At 39.0% G+C, this 11,129-nt stretch overlaps 2 protein-coding genes across 13 annotated transcripts; both read right to left on the reverse strand.

The window, feature by feature from the left end:
- Nucleotides 1–471: 471 nt before the first annotated feature.
- On the reverse strand, nucleotides 472–4,869 carry LOC112281738 (uncharacterized). Of its 7 annotated transcripts, none has more exons than XM_090250014.1 (6): nucleotides 4,634–4,869; nucleotides 4,225–4,303; nucleotides 2,427–2,783; nucleotides 1,890–2,208; nucleotides 700–770; nucleotides 472–494 (listed from the first exon to the last, which is right to left on the reverse strand). In XM_090250014.1, the coding sequence occupies exons 2-6, from the start codon at nucleotides 4,280–4,282 to the stop codon at nucleotides 487–489; spliced, it is 813 nt and encodes a 270-aa protein (XP_090106140.1). In that variant the 5' UTR covers nucleotides 4,283–4,303; nucleotides 4,634–4,869; the 3' UTR covers nucleotides 472–486. The 7 variants fall into 7 exon arrangements, with proteins under 7 accessions (XP_090106140.1, XP_090106139.1, XP_024374352.1 ...); XM_024518584.3 differs by lacking the exons at nucleotides 472–494; nucleotides 700–770 and adding exons at nucleotides 1,392–1,612; nucleotides 3,899–4,030; XM_090250013.1 differs by lacking the exon at nucleotides 472–494 and having other exon boundaries at nucleotides 671–770.
- A 1,569-nt stretch (nucleotides 4,870–6,438) lies between these two features.
- On the reverse strand, nucleotides 6,439–10,391 carry LOC112281006 (uncharacterized). Of its 6 annotated transcripts, none has more exons than XM_024517070.3 (9): nucleotides 10,081–10,391; nucleotides 9,458–9,704; nucleotides 8,917–9,005; nucleotides 8,008–8,146; nucleotides 7,788–7,862; nucleotides 7,487–7,608; nucleotides 7,206–7,281; nucleotides 6,960–7,019; nucleotides 6,439–6,766 (listed from the first exon to the last, which is right to left on the reverse strand). In XM_024517070.3, exons 2-9 carry the CDS (start codon nucleotides 9,614–9,616, stop codon nucleotides 6,632–6,634), a joined length of 855 nt encoding a protein of 284 aa, XP_024372838.1. In that variant the 5' UTR covers nucleotides 9,617–9,704; nucleotides 10,081–10,391; the 3' UTR covers nucleotides 6,439–6,631. The 6 variants fall into 6 exon arrangements, with proteins under 6 accessions (XP_024372838.1, XP_024372835.1, XP_024372836.1 ...); XM_024517067.3 differs by having other exon boundaries at nucleotides 9,458–9,709; nucleotides 10,081–10,331; XM_024517068.3 differs by having other exon boundaries at nucleotides 10,008–10,271.
- Between the last annotated feature and the right edge of the window lie 738 nt (nucleotides 10,392–11,129).

Raw genomic sequence — 11,129 nt, forward strand, 5'->3', positions numbered from 1 at the left:
AAGTAGACTTATTTTATAGAGCTTTAAAAACTTGGCTACTATATTTTCTTGCTCAAAAATAAATAAAAATAAAAATAGCTAATATTTATTAGAAGATGTGGAATTTATTTTAATGTTTTTAAAAGTATGTTATATTCTAGTGTTTTGTGGATATATTTAATAATAATAATAAAACATTACTTTTGAATTAATAAATAGTGATTTTGTTCTTATAAACAAAGTTACCATCTACATAAAATTTATCAATCTAAACTCTAATTCCTTTGCTCATATTATTCCCTAAGAATTTCTAATAATTTTAAGTTGTAAAAAAATCCTCCAAATTTTAATATGAGTTGTATAAGATCCATGCATTTTCTTCTTTTCTTGCAAAACTTCTACAAAACTTTGATGATTCACTTGCTTAGTGTTTTGTCTCAAACAACAAGTGTGTTAAATAGCCCATTGTTTGCATCTTTCTTTGTATTGATAAAATATGTATGTATATTATCCACCTATAAATGATTTTTTAAAAATACTTTTGAGAATGATCAATAAAATTTTATTATATGTTAAAGATCATTTTTTATTTACAAGATGCTTCTTATAAGAAAATATAAGTATGCAAATCTATTTTGTTCTTATGCCATTTAGATCACATATATATCCTAAGAGAGCTTCTAAACCTGCTAAAATATGCATTTAGCTACAATATTCTACCTTCATCATTACTCCTCCTCTTATAAAGCTCATTTTTTTGGAGTAATAGGATATGATGGCTTGATGTTATTCTGCAGGTATAATAACCAAATTTTAAGATTTTTTAGTGTTATTTTATTTTAAATACTATATGAAATTGTAATTAATTTGACTTCAGACAAAAAAGAAAAAGAAAAAAGAAAAAAAGTGCTCGACTTGCTTATAGATACCTTCTTGAACTTCCACAACATGCGTGGTTAAATTGAGGAACACTTATCTAACCTAAAATCTAAAATTGTTCCATTGTCTTTCGAAGCATTCTCCAGATTATCACACTCCCACACACTCACTACATTTTACTTGCTCATGATTACTCTACTTGATGTGCTACACTAGAGCTGAAAGCTACCATCACTTCCATGCACAAAATAATAAAAACAAACGTATTACGTTACGTGAAGGAATAAGAGTACTTAATGTTTAATCCACTATAAACTGTTTTTCTTAACATTGCAAATCATGCTCATCCGAATCCTACACCTCCATTAAGCATTGCAAGTGACTCGCGGCAGTCGCATGCTGATATCTCTGATTTTTTTATCAAGTATCTAAGCAGCAGCTAAATCGGAGAGTTCATCACTGACCACACTTTGTGAAGCATGTACGCAAATTCATCACAATAGGTTTAGCGCGTATCAAATAGTAACAGCAAATTGAAAAGTATTCAAAAAGGGTTTCAAAATATAATACTCAGGTGGAACCCAGTTTGAGTAATATTACAGAATTGCCATGACCCACTTGGTCAGTGCAGTGCAGTATGTAGTCAAAAAGGATCAGGGCAACAGTTAGAAACATCCGGTCACATGTGAACTTCGTCTTAGATTTCCGTCGATGCGGAAGTACTTCGTGATCATCTGCAACTTGACAACCCCAGCTGTAGAGAAAATAAGGTATTCTGTTTCCTCTTATCCAAGGACCCTCTACAGCTATCAAATACTAAGTTCAATATCCTAATCTGTCTTGGAAGAGCATTTGACAGCAATCCAATTTGAAGACTGTTATGTGGGAAACTGATCAGACACATCGAATAACCAAGGAAAACTGACAGCTATGTAAGACTGCAGTGCAGCAGATTAACTCTATATTTCGCTCTGTATAGACTCATGAAAGTTTCATCGGAATACATTTACACCTAGGTTCTGAGTTCATACCTAGTCAGACTTTCCAACTTCTTCTCGGCTTCAGCAAGCCATGCATTGTATGTTCCTTGCTCAAATAGAACAAAATGCACTTCTAACAAATCTCCAGCAGTCTCTCGAAGTGCCTGGATAGAAACCTTCGCTGCTTCCTCATATGGATACCCATAAATACCACATGAAATTGCTGGAAAAGCAATGTGTTTCACCTTGTCCTTCTTAGCTACACTAATTGATTTTTTGTAAGCCTTGCTCAATACAAAGGCTGGATCTGCTTCCTTGTGATACATTGGTCCCACAGTGTGTATAACCCGAGATACTGGTAACTTGAAACCTGCAAAAATACCACAGATTTGAAGTGAGAACACACCAACTTTGGAAGCTACACCAACGTTGGAAGCTACAGGCTAAAAACCTCCGTCGCTGATAGAACGCTAGCTAGGAAAAGTAATCATAACACAAGCTGCACAATGCAAGTGAAGCAGGATGACTATGGGTATAACGAGTGAATGAAAGATCACAGTATCATATGTAGAATATACAATTCGGAACCTGGAGTGATGACGGCACTTCCAACTGGACATCGGACACCTCTTGAAACCTCTGGAACCTTCATGCAGGCCTCATACAACTTCCTCCCAGCAGCTCTGTGAATTGCTCCATCAACCCCTCCCCCACCAAGCATCATCTCGTTAGCGGCATTTACAATAGCATCGGTCCTACCATCCTTGGACCATTTTGTTATGTCTCCACGGTGAAGGGCCAATGTACACGACCCTGTCAACCGAAACCATTTACCCGGTCGACTTTCTACTTCCATCTTTTTCTCATCAATTTCTTCTTTGTCTCCGTCGCATTCCTTCTCTTTCTCCTCTCGCTCAATTATGTTACCGTCAGCCGCTAGCTCCCCTGGGCAAAAGAATTTTTATCACTTCAATTACCCATTAAGCATAAATATCCCTCCACACAGTTAACGGAGAAATAATTCACAGAGAAAAGATTCCACTTAGTGATACAAATCAACAGTCATCACGTGTGAAACGATCACGATCCATATAAATTATACAACGTTCGAAAACTCAGCACACCTGTCGATGAATATGTGGTCAAACATGCCACAGTTAAGTAATGTGCATAAACTTAAAGAAACATTGAATCGGAGGTCTGATCTTGCACATTTTGGATGAAAGGGATCTAACTATCCAGTTTCCAAATCTGTACAATATCGCTAAGACGTTATCGAAGTTAATATGGCATTGATTGATCACAAAATCCCAACAAGGGCTTTACTGGGCAGCAGAGGCAAGACTTAGGCACCATAGCTATTGATGGGTTATTTTGTTCGCCTGATGAAGTTACAGGTTTTGTTTGAAGTGGGGGTCATGAATGTTAGATGCCTGAGGAGCATCTTCAGAATAAAAAGTAAAATAGCTTCCGTTACAGGCATGGCGTACCACTTCATTCGCATGTCCATTACAACACAACCGTATCTACACACGCCTAACCGAACAATTAGAGGTAGACGGCTAAACCAATCTAGTCCCAAATAACATCCACCAAAATGCCGCTGTCTAGGTTCACCTGTTCCGAAAACAAAAAAACAAAAAATGACTTCACCAAGACTTCTCTTCAGATTATAATGCATCATCCTAACCACAGAAGGTTCTAGACATGTGCAGAGTGCCTGTAATATTACAGCTTCGTCTGTAGAACGTCTCCCACTAAGGGCATCTTGGTACAATGAAGGCTGCAGCTCGGAGAATTGGGTTCACTAAAACTAACGTCAACGAGCAAATGCTTGCTAAGAAGTTAGAAAATCAACGAAATGCGAGGGTGATGAAGATAGGTAGACCACATTGTGGGAAGTGAGATAAGCAGATAAGGAAAATAGAGGTAGAAACCGTGAGCCAAACCAAATTGAAGAATTAGCTAGGAAAGCAACGCACAATAAAAACATGTACATAAAACGAAATGCGTCATGTGACAGTATAAGGATTAGGTAGAATTCTCCAAAGACCACAGACATGACTTCTGAGCCAAATTTCCTCAGTTGATAGTTATATCGGTCCAAGCAACTCCCGGAATTCGAAGAAAAAAGCGTCCCACTAGCCCACTCTGTATCTATCATACACCCGATCATGCACCCGATCGCTGTTCTGCTTCAGACACACACAGCACCCGCGCAGCCTGGGTCTCAATGATGTCAAGCGGTGTTGACAACTCAGAAAACAAAAAAATAAAAACAAAACAAAACAAAAATCTAAAAAAAATCCTACCAACTAGCAGTGTCCCGATGAATCAACGGCATGCAATAACAATGAGTCCAAAAAAAGAGGGAGAAAAACTCTACCAGTTCTAGATTTCAAGGCGCCAACCTCCGGAGGCACGGTCTCGCTCAATCCATCCATTCCCTCTCCCCGCGTCCCACCCTAAAAATACCCCCGCAGCCCAACCAAACAGCCAACACTCTCAACATCGCATCAACCTAACATACCCGCCTCCTCACCCTCCAATTCAAACCACTCCACCATACCCAAAAATTCCTACACAAGCACCTTGAATAGCGAGCGGAGTAACAACACATGAAAAGAGCACCAACGGTAAACCAATTCACCCAATAAACCCTCCTCAAATCCCTTCCCTTTTCAAGCTCACATAACAAGCCCACAAAAATGTGCCAATACGAATACCGAGCCGCATCTCTTCCTCTCCATGCAATCGATAATGACCAACATTTCTCGGTGAGAACGAATGCATACCTCCCCTGGCCGAGGCGGACAGGACCCCAGCGCTTGACGTACCCTGAACGCACGTTCTCTCTCCTTCAAGCGCCGGAAACAGTTCGGCACGTTCAGAAATATGGCTTCGCAAAAAGAACAAAAAAAAACCACTAAGAATTGAAGAATCGATCGGACAGCAGCAACAGCAAACAAGGAATCTGCGATGAGGCGTGAAGGTCGATCCAGGCTCAACGAGGCTTCACTCCAGCCCACGCCGACAACAACGCCGTTTCTAAAACCAGGCGCGAGAGCAGGCGGACGGGCGGGGGTGGGTAGCACAGCCCGGCCCGTGGTGAGTAGGACCTTCCACATAGATTTCACCACGTGCGCAACATGATGCTCTTTCCCGGACGGTAGGATTAGGGGTATCGGGATACAGTGTGAGGTACCGTTCCGTGTGTGCCGTTGGGGATACTCCCCCACCCCGGCACATGTGGCCTTTATTTCCCCATCCAAGACGTCACTAAGCAAAGATGTGTAATGGGAATAATGCAAAGCAACAGGGGGTTTACATAGCAATTTACTGAAAAATTATTCAAATTAAATAGATTGTGCTTGCTCTTGTTCTCATATTGTTGAAATTACATGCAATTTTTTCTTCGGGAACTACTAGGTCAACACCCCGTCATACACACAATATTGTCATATCATGATATGGATAAGAGAATATTGATATGACAATGATATTACTTTATATTTGCTGGGGTGTGTAGTACTTGAGATAACACAATTTTTCATTGTTATATTTATTATCTTATACACTGATAGTTCTGTGAAAAAGCTTCCTAAAACCATATTCAGAAGCCTTTTAATACAAGAATTTTGTTAAGTACTATTTGATATTTTACACCAATGCATAGGCCTAGTTGCCACTACGATGGAATATTAAATTTTTCGATGAGTTTGATTTGGGATATTGTTATATCCAATTATCATTTTGGTAACAGGATTTTGTAACAATAATTATAATTCTTTCTAAAATACATGTAGAAACTAGAATATTAATTTACATTTGTAAACAGATTATAATACTTCACCGTTTATGTATAAAACCTTTAAAAAGTATACCACAAATCCAAACTACTAGGTTTATGTAGTTGGTTTTCATGTTTCTTTCTTTCTGCATTTTAACAGATATATGTATGTGTATATATACACATACATATATCTGTAACATTACAGATAACATTACGTATAGTATATACAGATATGTAATGGTATATGTAAATGTATATATTACATACATACATACATACATACATACATACATGGAAGATTTTGTATTGTTTCTTATAATAGTATTACAATGTTATCACTATTTTTGTCCAAAATAAGTTGACGTTGGTGTAGAGTTTTAAATATTTTTCATTCTAATTCCATTTGATCCTAATATCTTCGTGGTATTGATGGAATGTGTTTGTCTGGTACTTGATTACATTGTTTGCACCATGATTCATTATTATATTTTATGGCATTATACATTAATAAATTTTTTTTACATATTACTCCCTCAGCACAAGTTTTTCAATGTTGGCAGCGAATCAAAACATTAAAATATAATAACAAAAACAAAATTCTGGTTATAAAGCATTTAATAAGTTAGCTTTTTATAAAATATAATGATGATGAATTCAAATCATATAAATTAAAAATTAGGATAATATTAATACATTAGCTCTACAGTTTTGAGATGTTATTCAATCGTTTTTAAAACCAGATATTATAAATCCATTCTCCATGCAAATACACCATAAAAGGACATCTCACATTCAACAACATAAGCATGGACAAAAGAATTGAGGTTTATATTAATGCTTAAAATTTAAGAACAGATATCAAATAACCATAGTGAAGTGCAAAATTTCTTTTCCCGAGGCATTCACCTTGAGGAACCAAAGCTTTGTACTAATAGAAAGGATATGGACTTCCTCTGATTCCAACCTCTTGAGATCAACATAGTTAATGCTATCAGGGACTTCAAGGGGCCTGTTTACGACTTAATGTCCGCACCATGGCTTGCATTATTTTGTAGAACCAGAAGAAATTCATCATTCCCAGGCTGGTGGGCGAAATTAATAGGAAGATGAATCCTACTGTGTGGACCTGCATCGCCTGTTGAAGAAGTAAAAAGGGACTCAGTACTGAGTTTCATGTCAAAACAACTTCAGGGCTTTGTTCATGTTTGGGGCTCCAGTTTTGAATATACAACCTTCTTGTATGATTAATGACGAAAGAATTCGACCTAGAGAACTACAGGATACTCTTCAAAAGAGATGTAAAATGAAAGTTACACAAACCTCCTCACCTGGTCAAAATGAGAGTAAAGATGATAGAAACAGTGTAGAAAGTTGATCACACGAGCTAGCTGCAAACGGATAAAAACATCAGAAATTGGAGCAGCCGGACTTCCAAATGGTAAAAAGAGCGAACTACTTCCAAGAAGGCCGAGGTGTAAAGTCCACCATTCTCCACACGAGATTTTGCCTCACGCAATTCATTAACACCACATCTGCTCTGTAAGAATCACTAAAAGCATAGGCAGACTACATACCAGCCACAAGAAGGCAGTAAATGCTCCATTGTAAAAGTACGCGTCACTGTCCTTAAGGCCCGTCATAGTCAAGTACCTGCCATTCATGGTGTCATAGCGACTGTATAAAGACTACTTGCAAATTTACCTGATGAAACTCGTAAGCACGACTAGATGGCACAACATGTTTGTTCAATGCAGAGTTGCAAAACCCTTTGCATGACACATCGTCTAAGCAAACACACAAAACAAATAGAAGGACAATGCGCAATTATGCCAAAAATGAGGAGAGGCAGTAGTACCAGCGTAGATTAATAAAAGGTGTGGTACATTCTGACAGAAGGACAATATACATGTAGAAGTGGCAATGTCCAGAGTGCACGCCTAAAATACAAGCCAGTGTTGACACCAAATGGTGCAGCAGCTGACAACCACAACCACAACCACAACCAAGTTGAAAAGGGGCAAAACCTCTCATCAGGTGGTAATCATTTTCCAAGATGCTCAAAATCATTTGATAAAAGCAAACTGCATTAACAAAGAACAGCATATTTACTGAAACTCGTGAAGTACAAGTTCAATAAGATGGTGAGAAGAACTCACAAATTCATAGCCTCCTAACATCGGGTAGAAAACAATCATGATTCCCATGTCCGCGATAAAATAACCGCACGAAAACTGCTCATGTAGCCCACAATGACGAATCGAACCATCAAGATGTGTTGAGCAAAAAACGAAAGACTTAGAAAAACAGCGGATATTGTACTATCAATTTTCCTCTTGTAACTCGTGAACATAAAAACCAAGACAATGAGCACCCTACCCCAAGGCCAAACTGTGAGAGTATGGAGCCACGGAACATAATTGGTCCATATGGAGCAGATTCTCGAAATAAGTCGCAGATATACAATAAGTAAAATGAAATGCCAGATGAAATCAAAGCGTGAGCTGTTGAAAAAGCCCTGCAACACAAACAAGAGACCATCATGAAGTTCATGTAAGTTTTCGAGTCTCAACTAGGTCACATGCCTCCTTGGGTGTGCAAATTACTCCAACGTATTAGTTCTAAGTTGATGTACTGAACAGTACCATTCTATCTATTTACAGCCAAGACTACTTGTTCGTCAGTGAAATACATGAAGGCAAGTCTGAATGTTGAAGACAGTTCTCAAATATTGATGGTTCCCAACAATCTAACATGAGGCGTGTTACTGATCTACAATTTCAAAACCAAAGACAGCGTAGAGACCACCAGATTTGACAAAGTATCTGCGAAAAAATTCCAGACACCACGTTTGGCTTGAACTTCTAAATGTAGGGTTATCAAAAAACGAAAGAACTAGATCGATGTGATCTCGTGCAACCATAGGTTCATTAATACCACTCAGTAGACTAGATTAAACTTAAAAACAAGCATTGAGAGTACTCTCACTGATACTTTCGTGTCTAGAATCACCCAATTTCCATGATTACAATCGTAGAAAATCATATATCTGCTTCCGCATGTTCCCTTAGTTTCATATTAATATTTACTCACTGTAGACGTGGCGGAGGCTTCCTAATCATTTCCGGGTAAACCTTCAAGTCAAAGATTATACGATTGGAGGGAAATGTATTTTGCTCTTTAAGTAAAAGTTGACTGACCGTTTTCCAACAGCTTAAGAATAATCAGCACAGTACAATATAATTTCGAAGTAGATAAAATTCAATAGGGACGCGGGCTAAAGCACACCTATTGTCCCATTCAACTTTCTCTGATTTTGTAAGTTTGTTGTAGATTGGGAATATCACTGGACTAAGTGCTTGGGAAATGTCGTAGACCTGAATGCAGCCCAAAATGGACAATAATGGTTAGCTTCCAATGACTACATAAGGTTTGACAGGAACCTAAACTGGAATTCATGGGACTCCATTAAGCTCCTTAATCCTCCAAAGGTGTTTTATTTTATTTTATTTTGACACGTACGGGGTAAACCCATCGAACTTGAGGTATCCTCCAGAGGTTTCAAAAAACAATTTTTTATTGCATAGTGATACATCATTGGCCTTTGATTCAAGGAGAATGTGTGACACTTGTCAAGTTCCAGACGGCGGCAGCGAGAAACATATGAGGAGAAGACATGAGAGAGAATAAGACCAAAAAAGGGTCTGGAAGCGGAGGGTCTGCACAAAAGAAGTACAAATTTTCCAAGGAGTATTGTGATTCCTTCGGAGACAACGAAACACAAATAACTAAAATAAGTGCAATAATTGAAAGTAGGACAGAAACGCACAAGCTTACAAAACACGATGCCTAGGAGCACCGATCCGCACCAGAGTACAGGTGTTCCTACGGAACTCCATTCCCCCAGCAACGCTTCCATGTCATCATGAAATGGAATTGATTTCCTTAGGGTCGTCGAGTTGGGGCTGGTAAAGCCAGGGACTATCATCGTTCTCAATTCTGTTGCCAAATCTGATCTGTTCAAAAGCGTATGTGTAACTTGTTTGAATGAATGCCAATAGAGGCCTTTCCTAGATCTGCACTAGACGTACATATGTGTGCATAAGTGTAAGGTTAGGTCCTGTTCTCAAAGATGCAAAATGCAGGAGCGGTGAAGTTACAACCCTAAAGTAAACCAAGTCTAACAATGCAGTATTAACAATCATTTCGCTTTGAAACTATTGCAATCAACAGCTATGAACCAGCATAGTCATTCATCTAACCACTCAGTAGTAGTATGAAGTCTCAACATGCCTTCCTAACGTAGGAGGCTCTCTCCGCTCTCAAGGCCTGATTACGGAGCTTAATATCAATTGTTTTGAGCAAAGGAAAAGACGCACTCCAAGTAGAATATTATCACGGCGCACCTGCTCCAAAGCTTCTAATTGCTCAATGACTCATCTTAATACTTACAGAATAAGTACTGCCGAAAATGCAATGGCCTGTCCAGCTACCGCTCGGCGCAGGCATAAAGCGGAGATAGTTGGATATGAAAGAATGATTCACTGCTTCAACAGTGCGACTGCGAGGTGAGAGAGGAAAAGGATCTTGACTCGAGCAGCTCCTCCTCCACATTATGGATCCTGGTACGGGCTACGAACAAAATATGACATCGCTAGACCCGGAAATGGATCTACTACAATATCAGTGTATACTCCATACGTAAACTTACATTTCGATGGCCCAGGGGGAAGGACGGGAAGTACACGTCAACATCGCCAACCGAATATACCTGACACAGTTAATGATTGTCGTTGTGTTTTTAATTTTAACTTAACTTTTTGCATTTATCGAAGACACACAATTGATGAGAATGCACTTTCAAACTACGAGGTGCTAAGTGCAGAGGCTCAAAACGATTCCAACATTTCAACGAAAGCCCATTCTCCTGGGGAAGCGAAGCACTGTACTGCAGATGCGAGAGCTGACAACAACCGTGATCATCACAACTAAAATACCCTCACGAGAAGCAACCGCGTTAGCTCCAGCACTACTCCGGAACTAATAAAATATACATAGAAAATATCTTTCTCACCTTCATCTGCACAGCACAAGAGAGTACAACGCTACTCAATCATTCCAAACGAAGATCCAAATCTGGTTCATTGTCAGGATTTGCCACCCCATTGACACTCGCTGCAATGTCCAAGACGAGGTTTATCTATAATACAGTTTAATCGATCCTCCTGTCAGCAGTCTGGTTGCTTAAAAACAAACTTACCAACTCTCAGCCATTGATTGCTGCCACAGCAGCCGCCATAGAAACAAAGCTGGACCCGCCCTTCTGCCACTAATTAAGGATCCCTTTTGGTGTCGCAAGTTGCGATTCGCCTCACATTCATTTGAAAATTGTTACAAGAACGACATATTTTTTTCTCAACTTTTTTACAGCGAGTCTGATCAACCACGGACCTTCCCAACCGCAAGAGCCATTCATCCAGAAATGAAACGAATGCCGTCCT

Source organism: Physcomitrium patens, chromosome 4, assembly GCF_059467195.1.
Source record: "Physcomitrium patens ecotype Gransden chromosome 4, ASM5946719v1, whole genome shotgun sequence".
Taxonomy (NCBI): Eukaryota; Viridiplantae; Streptophyta; class Bryopsida; order Funariales; family Funariaceae; genus Physcomitrium; species Physcomitrium patens.

Bases quoted from the DNA above. Each gene is read 5' to 3' on its own strand.
- LOC112281738 (XM_024518583.2), bottom strand. From the start codon at position 4,282: ATGGATGGATTGAGCGAGACCGTGCCTCCGGAGGTTGGCGCCTTGAAA. The intron at 2,784-4,224 runs GTAGAGTTTTTC...TCTTTTGCCCAG, and splicing joins CGCCTTGAAATCTAGAACTG to GGGAGCTAGCGGCTGACGGT. The intron at 1,613-1,889 runs GTATGAACTCAG...TTTTCTCTACAG, and splicing joins AAGTTGGAAAGTCTGACTAG to CTGGGGTTGTCAAGTTGCAG.
- LOC112281006 (XM_024517067.3), bottom strand. From the start codon at position 10,242: ATGTGGAGGAGGAGCTGCTCGAGTCAAGATCCTTTTCCTCTCTCACCT. The intron at 9,710-10,080 runs GTAAGTATTAAG...ATGTACGTCTAG, and splicing joins TTTTCGGCAGTACTTATTCT to TGCAGATCTAGGAAAGGCCT. The intron at 9,006-9,457 runs GTGCGTTTCTGT...GGCTGCATTCAG, and splicing joins GCATCGTGTTTTGTAAGCTT to GTCTACGACATTTCCCAAGC.